This window comes from Carlito syrichta, unplaced genomic scaffold, assembly GCF_000164805.1.
Source record: "Carlito syrichta isolate Samal-C Ts95f unplaced genomic scaffold, Tarsius_syrichta-2.0.1 Scaffold309276, whole genome shotgun sequence".
In the NCBI taxonomy this organism is placed as follows: domain Eukaryota; kingdom Metazoa; phylum Chordata; class Mammalia; order Primates; family Tarsiidae; genus Carlito; species Carlito syrichta.
In genome coordinates this window covers 2880932-2894802 of record NW_007253372.1, presented here as the reverse complement: position 1 = coordinate 2894802, position 13871 = coordinate 2880932, and the positions used below count along the sequence as shown (strand labels likewise).

Sequence of the window (13871 nt, the reverse complement as noted above, 5' to 3'; positions counted from 1 at the left end):
GCCAAATCCAGGACTAGAACCTGAGTCTTCTGACTTATTTTGAATATCTCTGTACCATGCTATAAATTATTTGAAATAGGAAGAGTCTGTTTGGAAATACAGGTGTGTGACTGTGAGATATCAAGGACAGAATGTTGTAGAGTAGTTTCTAACAGTAGCTGCTATTATTAGTAGCTACTTAGATGATATTTATTTTCAAATCTTTTCAAAGGATTTTAGTTATTTACTTGGTGATCTTAATTCTGATGATGTATTTCTTTCTTATAAGATTTTAAAATGCTAATATTAATTTCGCTCTGCTATAGTATATATTGTCTTGTCTTTTAAGGATCTTAGATATTATATACATTGTTTTTGTTTTGAGCCTTAATCAACTGTGTGCAGGGGATTTTCAGCCAGGGTGGAGGCAATGCTTCATCAGAATCACTTAAGAGACTTTTTCTGCTACCTGAGTCTCTAGTCCCCACCTTTCTCCACTCATTCTTGTTGCGCATCACTGCCCGATTGAGCAGTTGTTTTTGATGGGAATTTTTTATAACTGACAGATGTGCTAGAGTAGAAAACAGACTGAGAGTCAGAGCTGTAGATCAGCGCATCTCAAACCTTAAATATGAATCACATAGATCTTAAAATGCAGATTCTGATGCAGGAATTCTGGTGTTTGACCCAAGAATCTGCATTTTTAATAAGATCTAGGTGATATCCAAAATACCGCAGGTCCTCAGAACTCACTTTGATTAGCTATGCTCAAGACTAATTGTTTTGTTTTTTAAAACTTTTTACTTCCTTTTGAGATGACTGTAGATTCACAGCCAGTTGTAAAAAATAATACAAAAGGATTTGTATACTCTTCATAGTCTTCTCCAGTGCTAAAATCTTGAATAACTGTAGTATAATATTACAACCAGGAAACCGCATTGGTACAATCCACAAACCTTAATCAGATCTCCTTTGTTTTATAGACACTGTGTGTGTGTGTGTGTGTGTGTGTGTATTCCATGCAGTCTTTATCGTAGGTGGATTCATTCTGTATTCAAAATACAGACCAGCTCTAACACAAGGCTCTCTTGGTCTGCCCTTACATAGTCACAACCATCTACCTTGTTTCCTCTCCTCCCTAGCTCTTGGCAACTACTGATTTGTTCTCCATTGCTAACATCCTGTCATTCCACTAATGTTCTGTCAGTGGAGTCATGCAGCATGTAACCTTTGAGATGACCATGGAACACTATGATGTAACACAGTTAGTTTAAGCATTCACCTGTTTCAGTGCGTGACACAGAATTGCTTCCAGTTTTTGACTATTACAAATCAGATCAGCTATGAACATTCATGTATACATTTTTTCAGAACATAAGTTTTCTTTTCTGAGGGAATGTTCAAGAGTATAATTGCTGGGTCATTGGTTCACACCTAGTTTTGTAAGAAACCAATGTCCTCTTTTCCTGAGTTACGGTACCATTTGACATTTGCAGCAGCAGTGTACGAGTGAACTAGTTCCTCCACGTGCTCACCAGCATTTGGGGTCATCACTGACTTTTATTTTAGGCATTTTAGCAGGTATGCAGTCATATCACATTGTGGTTTTAATTTGCATTTATTTAATGGCTAATGATGAGTCAGATATCTTTTCATGTGTTTATTGTCATCTGTCCTCTTTGATAAAATGTTTTGGGTTTTTTTTCCCTATTTTCTCATTGGATTCTTTGCTTTTTTAACTGTTGAATGTTGAGAGTTCTTTATATGTCATAGATACAATACCTTTGGTGGAGATGCGGTTTCCACATACTTTCTCCCAGTTTCTGGCTAATGTTTTCATCCTCTTCACAGGATCTTTTTCAGAACAAACTTTTTAAAATGAAATTTAATTTATCAGTATTTTCTTTTAAGGCTCATACCTTAAGTTCTAGACTAGTTTGTAGTCCTAAGATGACTTTGCCCTTTGACCCTTTGCCATATAAATAAACTTGTGAGTTTCATGAGTCTGGACTTTTTAGCATGCAGACAGGTAAACTTAGAGAAAATTAGTGAAACTAAAGGAATATACCAGATTTGGAAAGTATTAAGTTAAATATGCATTACAGTGTTTTAAAGCTGACAGTCCTAGTGGTGGTATGTGTTTTAGGTTGCAAATATTTGTGCGCCAGATTGTGTTGTGCATTTTATTATCTCAAAAACTCTACATGTAAGTAGTATCTCCATTTATACATGTGCATATGTGTATGTAGTATATAGTTATTCCTGCTTTACAGTTGAGAAAACTGAGGATCAGGAAACTGATAATTGTGCCCATGGTCCCACAGTAAATGACAGAACAAGGATTGGAATCCAGATCTTTCTGGCTCTAAAGCATGTATTCTTTAACAATTGGCTTGCAATTTTTTCTTGCACTATGTGCTTTATGTAAGTCATAAGAATCCAACCGCGTCTTAGTTTGTGATGATTATGCCTATTACTCTTAAAGTCTCTACACTGTTTGATTTTCACCTTACAGGAGTTAGCATCTTTTACTTTATCAGCATGAATTTTAATATTGGTTAACTATTTGGCTATATTTGAAATAGGCTTTTTCTTTGCATTCTATTTCTTGAATATAAATTTGAAATATGATTAGCCAACAATTTACAGTATAGCTATAACACACATTGTTTGTAAGAATTTAAGTTTTACACTTGAACTGTTTAAGAACAAACATAAGATTGACTAAAAATTTACAAATTTAGCTGAAAACTTTTTTATAAATGTGGTTTTTTATAAATGTGGTTTTTTATAAATGTGGTTCTTCTGCTTTTGTTCAACATATCACCAAGGTAGACCACCAACATGCGTTTTCCCCAAGGGAAAGTTATTTTGTTTTGTTTTTGTTTTTTGCGTTGGAGTCTCACTCTGTCACCCAGGCTGAAGTGCAGTGGCACATTCACGGCCACCCCAGCCTTGACCTGCTGGGCTCCACGATCCTTCCTCCTCAGCCTTCCAAGTAGCCAGAACTATAGACATGCGCCGCCACACCCGGCTAATTTTTGATTTATTGTAGAGACAAGGTCTCGCCAAGTTGCCCGGGCTGGTCTCAAACCCGTGAGCTCAGGCGGTCCATTTGTCTCGGCCTCCCAGAGTGCTGGGATTACAGAGTGAGCCCCTGAGCCTGGCCAGATTTTTGTTTTTGTTTTTGTTTGGGGGTTTTTGTTTGTTTGTTTGTTTGTTTTTTAGCTGGAATTTCACTTCACCGCCCAGGCTGGAGAGCAGTGGCACGCTCACAGACACCCCAGCATCGAACTCGAAAGTTGTTGTGTTGGTGAAGGTGTTTGAGTGGGGGACTGGGGAGCAGCCGGCCACTGACATCTCGGTTTCACATTTCATTTGGTGTGTTTAAGAAATGGCTAACATAGATATTTATAAAAGTACAAGGACAGTTTCAAAGATCCCTTAAGTCATGTTATTTCTCATGAGAGAATAATACTATTTCTTGAAAGTTAAAGAAATAGTTTGCATATTTACAAATATGTGGTGAGGTCAAGTGTTGCCATATTCCTGTTTAGTGGCTTTCTTGTCTGTCAACCTAAAACGCAGATTGCCATGGATGTTGTTAGGCTTGCTGATTTCGTGTATACTAAGTCAGACTTGACAGAATTTATATTTGTGGAGACTTTAACACATTTCTCAGTGTAACTTAGTCTTCTCTGCAGAGTTCCAGCCCAGGGCCAATGAGATCTGTGGAGGAGTTTGCAGGAATCTGCCCTCCATTCCCATTGCCCTGAAGAAGACTGAGGTTGTCCTTGAATGCATGAGCTGCCTGTGGAGGGCTTGAGTTTTGAGGGTAGTTGTCTCAGTTCCTTTGGGCTGCTGTGACAAAACAGCTTAGACCAGATCACTTACAAACAACAGAGGTAGATTTCTCACAGTTCTGGAGGGTGGGAAGTCAGAGATCAAGGCTCCAGCAGATTCGGTGTCTGGTGAGGGCTGCTGTCTGCTTCAGAGATGGTTGCTGCGTCCTCACATGGCACAAGGCTTACACATTCCCTGGGGCTCTCCTATGGAAGGGCGCTGATTCCATCTGTGAGGGCTCTACCGAAGGCCACACCTCTAAGATCACCATGATAGGGACTAGGTTTCAGCATCCATTTCGGAGAGACAAACCTTCAGAGCATCGTGGTAACTGACTCCCTAAATAGAGTGTTTTCTATAATCCTTATTGACTTACTTAGGTACTTAATTGTCATTTGTGAGCATACTAAATTTTTAAGAATAAGAATATTACATTTTAAGAGATACTGTATAATAATATTAAAATGTTCATCACATTTTTGGAGGGGGTATGTTGGGTCTTTGTCTTTTAAAATAAGATTTTCTTTATGTGAAAACAGCATTTTACTTTGTTAAGAGTTTTCTTGGTTACCATTCTGCAGAATTTAGCTACAGGATGTAAGTAGTATTGAGCTTTTCTTCCCACTAAGTGAATATCTCACTATAAAAGGTTGTGGAATGGTGTACCTTTATAATACCTGCTCAAATTTGGGAGAGTGGGAAAAGGGAGGTACAGAGAGATAACAGGACACTTTTCCAACAGTGGAGTTAAAAGATAATTTTTTTTTTAATACATGTAACTGAGCTTAGTTGATCTTTCTTGTTCAGCATGTTGTTTTCAGGTCATTTTAAAAATTCTTAAATTTTTAATTATTATGGGTACATAATAGTCATACCTGTTTATTGAGTACATGTAATATTTTGATACAAGCATACAGTGTGTAATCATCACATGTAATGTGCCAGGTTTGATGGCAGCTCATGCCTGTAATCTTAGCACTTTAGGGGGCCAAGATGGGAGAATCACTTGAGCCAGGAGTTTGAGACCAGCCTGGGCAACATAGCAAGACCTCATCTCTGCAAAAAATTATCCAGTTGTGGTGGTGTGCCCTGTAGTCCCAGCTACTGGGGAGGCTAAGGTGAGGGTGTCACTTGAGCCCAGGTGGTCGAGGCTGCAATGAACTGGATTGTGCCACTCCAGTCCAGCCTGGGCAGCAGAGTGAGACCCTGTCTCAAAAAAAAGAAAAATAAATAAATTGAAAATAATAATTATGTATAATGTGTAACAATCAAAGCAATCAGGGTAATTAGGATATTCATCACCTAAAGCATTTATCATTTCTTTGTGTTGGAACCCTCCAGGTAATCTTTATTATATGTAAGCCACTTCACAGTTAAACTATGCTAACTCGGGTATGAATGAGATCTCCAGCTTCTGGAGATGTATTTGACTTTTCTTCAGTTCGGACTATGGGAGGTACAGTGTGGCTTTTCTCTAAATTGGGCCTACAGCCCTCCCCCTCCTTCCCCACTGCCCAAACTGTCATCACATAGGGTTTCCTCAGTCAGCCTCTCCCAGTTGTGCTGATGTTACTTACCCCAGTAGCTTTGCTTTCCATGAGCCTTCAGAAGCGCCTCTTTCATTGCCATCAATTCCTTGGTAAAGAGTCTCCAAAGCATCTCCATGGCCTGGAAGACAGAAAGCCCTAGGTGGGAGGGGGCTATTTTAAATTGTACTACAGTGCCCTCTTCGCTTCTTTCTTCTCTGACCCCCAAGCCCTGTTACCGCTCCCCATCATCACTTGATTGTACACGATCCTTTTCTTGGTTTCAACTTGGAAATGTATGAGCTTTTTAAGTTGAAGGTTATGAATCATATTTTCTTTTAATTCCTGAAGTTCAGTTAGTGAAGTGAATTGAATTATATTCAATGCTTATTGATGATCAAGATTTTAGTCATCTTCTAAGTTTATTCTCATACTTGTCACTGGCAATCAGCCATATTATTGGAATAGTGTTTTAAAATTTTAGCACGTGTCCACTGAATACACAGTGTAGAGCTGAAAAAGGCAGCCCATATGCTGACATGTTTGTTTGTGTTTTTTTCACATTTTAGTGTATGTCAGCACTCAAAACCGATCTCTTTTTTAACCAAATCTGTGGCAGGTTATGTCAGAGATGTTGAGGTATACCTCTGTGATTAAAACAAACAAACAAACAAAAAACCCCCAAATTTGTCTCTAGTGGCTAAGTTTTTAAAATCATATTCTTATAAAATATAAGGTATTACTCTGTTCTTTTAAGTTGTTATACTTTTTTATTTCAGGAAGCTAAAAATTAAAACTTACCATATTAGAATGAAATAACAGTTAAGAGGGACAAGGAGAAAAATGCTTTTTCCTCTTTGATATTTATTTATTTACTTTGTATCTGGCATAGTTCCTCATTTATTTCCACAGCAAACTTAAGAGCTATGAAATGTCCCAAACTGACAGACACAAGGAGCTGGGGGGAAGATTGTAGAGCTCATCAACAGGAGTTCTCTTCATAGGCACTGGCTGACTTCAGAGCCTCTGTGCTCTGCTATGACAAAGCTCCGTCATCACTGAGGCCATGTAGGAAGGTCAAACCATTTTACAAGTGAGTGAAACAATGGAATTATTAGCAGTCAGTTATGACATAGTGCTAGGTAACAATTTTGGTCAGAGAAAATGGCTGCATCTACTATTTTGGAAATGTTCTAACCTGTAGAAAAGTTAAAATAATAAAACTACTAAAGGTATATACCTTCTGCCTAGGTTTACTCTGAAATAATATTTTTCCATTTTCTCTCTCTCCATACACATATTTTTTAACCAATAAAAGGTAAGTTTCAGACACTTACCTTCCTAAGTACCTGAACGTGAATTTTTTAAAAATAAGAATTTTCCTTCTAATTGTACCCAAGGCACTTGACATTAACTCAGTCATATCAAATGTTCCCATTTCCCCAGCTATCCCAAACTGTCTTTTACAGCTGAACTTTTGTGAAGTTTCCTTTTCCAGTCTAGGATTCATCCAGAGTTTGTGTTTTGCATTTGTGTTATTCTCTTTAGAGATACTGATACAAAATACTTTCATCGGTCTCTTTAGTGTATTGTATTGTCTTGTTTTTAATGCCTTTAACTTTTCAAAGGGTTCCGGCTGTCTTTATAATATCCTAATTCTGGATTCATTCAATTATCCTAAGCATTAGATTTACCTGAATGTATCATGTTAAACATTTTTCGCGGTGATACCACATCTGTGATGTTTTATAATTCTGGTAACGTCATGTCTGAAGTCACCTAATGTCCACATAAAATGTGTAGTATGTTCATTTGTGATTAGCATCCAAGACTTAATCGCTTGAATTATTTTTTTATTTTTCAAATAGACAACGACTGAACGCCCCTTCATTCAGAAGCTGTTTCGTCCTGTGGCCGCAGACGGACAGTTGCACACACTGGGAGATCTCCTCAAAGAAGTCTGTCCCTCTGCTGTTGCCCCTGAAGGTAATAGAGTCAGCAACATTAAACATTTCTTTCATTTCCTGTTCTAAATCCTTTGTGACCGAGGCAGGTTATTTGTAACCTGCTTTCTGCATTTGTAAATAACACAGGTTATTTCAGGAAGATATTTTCACTATCTTATAGGGAAAAATATTTTTAAACAGAAGCACTTAATATTTAACATGATTATTACCCTCTTACTGCATCTCTGGTACTCTGGGTCTTGAATTTGTGCATTCAATCAGTTCTGGTAAATATTATTTTTAATCTTCCATTTTGTTTTTTAATTATAAATAAGTCAGAGATGGTAATAAAAAATTATTTTTTAAAAGTTGAAATACTGACTAATGGTTTAGTATTTTATTTTAATTCTTGCTGTTTTCTACTTGGTTCTTTTTTATTCAGCATTGTTCTTTGAGACTGCGAAATTTTTTGTTTTGTTTTATCTGTACTTTATTATTAGTATTTTTTTTTAAAGATATGGTGTACAATTCAGAGTTATGGATACAAGTGTTCATTATGCAGGCACCCTTGTTGTTGAGGGAAATTGCCCTTCTCTCCCCTGACAGTTTCCCTCAACTGCCAATCCCACCCCCCTCCCCTGGCAGTTTCCCGCTACTGAGGCTTTGAAATTTTATAAGTCCATCCAAAAACCTGTCCTGTTTCATCGTCCTCATTTTGGATCTTAGGTTAAGTGGCTTCCCTACAGGCAAAGAAAAAAATATAAAAATTGCTGAGTTCTTTTTTTCTTTATTACAACCTAAGGAACACTAAGAAAATACAGAAAATAATAAAAGAAAAAAGGACTCACAGTCCCCTAGCTCACAGATACCACTATTGACACACAGACACACACACATATGTACCTGAACACTTAAGATATCTCTATATACAGATGGCCCTCTGTATCTGTGGGTTGCACATCTGATTGGATTCTACCAACTGCAGATCAAAAATATTTGGGAATGGCCAGGCACGGTGACTCATACCTGTAATTCCAGCACTTTGGGAGACTGAGGCAAGAGGATTGCTTGAGCCCAGAAGTTTGAGACCAGCCTAGGCAACATAGAGAGATCTCATCTCTACAAAATTTTTTTTAAAAATAGCTAGGCATAGTGTCACATGCCTGTAGTCCCAGGTTCTTGGGTGAGTTAAAGCAGAAGGATCACTTGAGCCCAGAGGTCGAGGCTTGGTGAGATGTGATCATGCTACTGTACGCCAGCCTGGGCAACAGAGTGGGACCCTGACTCAAAAAAAAAAAATTGAGAGAGAGTGGGAATTGAGTGATTGTGTATATACTGAAAATACATAGACTTCTTTTTGGTTATTATTCTCTAAACATAGCATTTATGTTATATTGGATATTATAAGTAATTAGAGATACTTTATAGTATATGGGAGATCTGTGTAAGTTATACGCAAATTATACCATTTTGTGTAAAAGGCTTGAGCATTTGTGGATTTTTGTATGTTGGGGTCCTTGAACTAATCCCTCATAGACACTGAGAGACAAGTATGTTCATGTGCCTGTGTATAAAATGTCCTGGTGCTTTGTTAATCTAATCTTTGCCCTATTACTGACTTAATTACTTAAATCTAGCCCTACAGTTGATTACTAAACTATAAGGAACATTTTCAGTAGCATGCTACTGTATTTATTAATAAACTACATACTAATCAATTTTTTAATTATATATATTAAAAAATAAAAACTTGCCCCTTTAAATCCTTGATGGAAGGAGGTGAGACATTAGTAAACATTAAGGTAATACTTCAGTAGATAATGTTTTCTTATGAGTATAGTCTAAGTTGGGAGATTACAGGGTCACTTGCATGACTTATAACTCTACCACACAGTTCAAGAAGCATGTTGAGTCTAAGGCAGTGGTTGCCCTAAGAAGTAGAATTAGAAAAAATAGTCTTGAGGGTGATGTTGATTTTCCAGATTAAGTGACTAAACAAAGAATTCAGAACTCAAAATGCATGTATCTGGTCTGTGGACGTAGTGATTTTCCTCAGTCAGGTACACTTGCCTGTACCTGCATGAATGTAGCACTTATAAAGTAAAATTTACAATACAACATGCCGGAGACCAGCTGCAGCCGGGTTCAGGGTACCCCAAAGGTGGAGATGGCATCGGCGATTGGGGGGAGAAGAAAGAGAGAGAGAGAAAGAAAGAGACTGGACTCCGGTCTAGTGCAGAAGCGATGTGTGTTATTGGAAATTACAACGGGTCTTTTATATACAAAGTCAGATGTGGGAGGGGCATCCCCCACCCACCAGAAACCTTAATCCATGAAAACTTAATCAATGATTGCCTTTAAACCCTTCTCATATGATAATCTTAAAATCCCATAACAAAGGATAACCTAATCCGTGATTGACATATTCTATAAACCTTTTTCATCCTAAGCTGATTGATTTATGCCAAGTTAAACAATTCTATAGAAGCTTAAGTATTTACTTTACAAACGAAAGTGGCCCATCCCAGAATGTTTGGAATGTGGCCCAGTCGAAAGTTCAAAGTGGGCTACCTGCAAGTAACCCAGCCACATTCTTTCAACAAAATGGCTGTCTTCTAAAACTATATTCTACACTTTACACCTTCAATAAATCCTAAGATCATGACCCAGAAGCCTGTGACCAATACTAAGGCTCTTAGATGTGACACGAGTTTGAATTATAAGTTGTGTGAAAGCCGGGCTCGGTGGCTCAGCCTGTAATCCCGCGCCTTTGGGAGGCTGAGGTGAGTGGATTGCCTGAGCCCGCAGGTTCAAGACCCACCTGGGCAGCAAGACCTCATCTCTACAATAAATCAAAAAATCAGCCAGGCGTGGTAACGCATGCCTGTAATTCCGGCTACTTGGAAGGCTGAGGCGGAAGGATCACCGGATCCCAGCGGGTTGAGGCTGTGGTGGCTGGGAGCGGCCACTGCACTCCAGTCTGGGCAACAGAGTGAGACTCCAACTCAAAAAAATAAAAATAAATAAGTTGTGTGAAAGCCAAAACTGCAGTTTGTGGAAGAATGGGAGCAATGAGCTTCTAAAGTTAGCTTGTGGTCGTCCCGGTCTCAAAGTTTTTATGTTTTGAGCTCACAGGAGCTTAATCTGGTTAGTGCTGAGTAGAAAGGGGGAGGAAATGGGGTCAATAGCTCCCGAACACACCCTAGTGGTCTCGGAGTCAACGGCCCTCCTGATCCCTAACGCTCAGTGGGCCTCCGTGGCCGGCTCCCAACAACAACACAATATAATGACTATTTTTATAGCATTTATATTATGTTGAAGATTTTGAGTAATATCTAGTTGAAGGACTGAAGGAACAGACCATTGACCACTACCCAAAATTATTACGGTTGAGCAGGGTTTATTTATTTAAGAGGTTACAGATATATTCTTACAAAGCCTTAGAGTTTCATTTTCCTGTGTTGACTTTTACTAGACTGAATAGTCAAGGGTTCTTGAGATATCTTATACACATCCTCAAATCTCTAGCACTAGTGTAAATGTTTGCTGAACATTCCAATTATTTTGTGTCATTATTACCTTGAAACATTATTTATGATCATTTATCATGGAGTCATTAGCATTAAGTTGTTTATACTATTATTTTAGAGTCCTAATCCATCTTTTCTGCTGTGTGATTTTAGCTTTCAATAAAAGTTTCAGTTAAGTGATATTTTTGAACAGTTTAATAATTTTAAAAGTAAATTTATAGAGCTGTGCAACCCATCACCACAATCTAGTTTTAGAACATTAGCATCACTTCAGAGTACTCCCTTGTTCCTTGTGGGCACCTGATCTCTGTTCCCACTGCCCATCATAAACAATTACTGCCTGTCTTCTGTCTCTGTCATTTGCCTTTTTTGGATATCCCACATAAATGGAATTATCCAAAATGGAGTTTTTTGCAACTGATTTTTTCACTTACATTACATTTTTCAGTCTCATCCATATTGTATCAAGTATCAAGAGTTTGTCCCTTTTTATTGGTGAATAATACTCCACTGGGTGGGTATCTCACAGTTTGCTTATCTGTGACCCAGTTCATGGACATATTTATTGTTTCCAGGTTTTCACTTTTATGAGCAATGCTAATATGAACATTCAGAAATGGATCTTTGTGTGGACGTGTGACTTCATTTTTCTTGTGTGGATTCGTAGGAGCAGAATGGGTGATATGGCAAGTTTGTGTGATCTTTAAAAAAACTGCTAAGCTTTACCAGAGTGACAGCTCCATTTTACAGTCCCACCAACAATGTATAAGGTTACCATTTTCTTCGCATCCTCATCAACATGTATTGCTTCTTGTTTTTATTATTGCCATCCTAATGGTAGCTCATGATGATTTTAATTTGTATTTTCCTAAGGACTAATGATGTTGGACTTGTTTTCATGTGTTCATTATAATTTGTGGATCCCTTTGTTGAAATGTCCATTCAAATCCTTTTCTCAGTTTTTCATGGAGTATTTATTTCCTTATTATTGAGTCTTGAGCGTTATTTGTATATTCTGGATACAAGTTCTTTGTCAGATACATGATTTGCCGATACTTTCTTCTAGTCTGTGACTCATCTTTGTTTTCTTTTGAAGAGTAAAAATACTTAATTTTGTTGATGTCTTGTTTATCAAGTTTTTGGATTGTGTTCAGTTAAATGATTTTTTAAAATTTCTAATAGACGTTCATTTACATGTTTTAAAAAAATCAAAATGTATATAAAGGAATTTAGTAAAAAGTCTCTTTTCTAACTCCTATTTTCCAAACTCTACACAGTTCCCCTTTCTTGGGATAAACATTGTTGCCTGTTTCCTGTATATCTTTAGAGATAGTTAAGTAAACTTTATTTTTGAACTCAGGTAACAGAAAAATGGACTGGGAAATTCCCATATTCAGGAACAATATTACTGTTCTATTTCATTTTCTCCATGTTGTAAGGACGTTTGATTTTAATTTATTTTATGTCTATTATTCTGTATTCTTGAGGATTTTGGAATATACACTAGTTTTTTTCATTTGAAGTGTAATTAAGAGGTTAATAATTTTTATTGCTGATAGAGATGAGATTCATAAGCCTCAGCTGTCCATGGCAGCATTGGCTTTCAGTTACTCATTTCTGTGTACTGCATTTTTCTCTTTTTTTGAATACTTTGTGGTAGTATTTTAAAGAATGTTGAAAAAATGCTGTCTTCCTGTTTTAGTCCATTTGTGTTGTTATAAAGGAATACCTGAGGCTGAGTTACTTGCAAAGGAGAAAAGTCTTATTTCGCTCACAGTTCAGCTGCCTGTAAGATTTGGCATCTGGTGAAAGCCTCAGGCCGCTTCTACTCATGGTGGAAGGTGAAGAGGAGCTGGCCTGTGCAGAGATCACATGGCAAGAGAGGAACCCAAGGGGAGGGCCAGGGGAAATGGCAGATGTTTTATTCACCAGCTCCTGCAGGAACTAGCAGAGTGAGAACTCACTCCCCCCCATTAATCTCTTCATGAAGAATCCACCCCCATGACCCAAATACCTCCCATTCAGCTCCACCTCTAACATGGGGGATCAGATTTCAAATTGAGGCTCAGGTAGACAGATGTCCAAACTATAGCAAACGCTTTTTATCAGTTAAGAGCAATTGAGACTTCAGTTAAAGTTTAACATTCAAATGACTACCTTATTGTACTTTTTAGATGTTTGACAATGTACTTTCAAAAATATGTCATTTTAAATTTACTTCTTTATAGGGTCCTTGATTATTGAGTGATAACATCACAGTGAAACTCAAAACCTTGGAAGAAACGTGTTCTGTAATTGTGCCCTAGTCAGCAGCACAATTGTCACAGATACAGAGTGATCCATATTTGCTATTGCCAGGCGTAAGGGAATCTCTCTTGATATACCTGTGTTTTATCTGTAAAAACTTAATTTAACGATTCTTTTAAATTCAGGAATTGGATTTACTTGAGATTTTTTCTCTTTTGTTAACAAATTTGTTCGTTCACTTCATTTTTATTTCATGGTTGCCAGTTTCTAGATTGTGAGTGTGGTTGAGGAGAGGAAACTTCTTAGAATGGGAAATTAGTTGAGTGTTAATATTGTATCGGCCATCTTTAAAGAATTGTGTAATGGAGACCATCAAATTCGTTTAGTTCAGTCTCTTAATTTTTTTAAATGATTTGCCAAAGGTTTCCACCTCCTCGTCTGTTGGTTTATTCATTTTACCATGCTGCCATTTGTTTTTGTTTTCTTTCTCTCTTTTTCCTTTTGTCCCACTTTTTAGTTTTGTTTAAAATAACATTCTGAAATGCTTGCTTTTTTTCCCTAGCTCTTTATTTTATGATCTGTGTTTAGTATTTAATCCACCTACATGCTATAATCCCTTCTAGTATTTCCTGGTATGGTTTTAGGAACCTGAGCATCTCCTGTTTGTGTTTATTCTGTTTTGTTTTTGTTTTTTTTTTTTTTGAGTTGGAGTCTCACTCTGTCGCCCAGACTGGAGTGCAGTGGCCACTCCCCGCCACCGCAGCCTCGGCCTACTGGGCTCCGGCGATCCTTCTGCTTCA

General features: G+C 37.6%; 1 protein-coding gene across 2 annotated transcripts in view; it reads left to right on the top strand.

Annotated features, from left to right (window-relative positions):
* The window catches only part of ATG5 (autophagy related 5), a 138026-nt gene that overhangs the window by 110676 nt on the left and 13479 nt on the right, over positions 1 to 13871 (top strand). For both annotated transcript variants that reach the window (XM_008067062.2, XM_021717088.1), the window contains one exon: positions 7217 to 7334. In XM_008067062.2, the coding sequence (XP_008065253.1) occupies positions 7217 to 7334 (118 nt within the window). The remainder of the gene's footprint in view (positions 1 to 7216; positions 7335 to 13871) is intronic.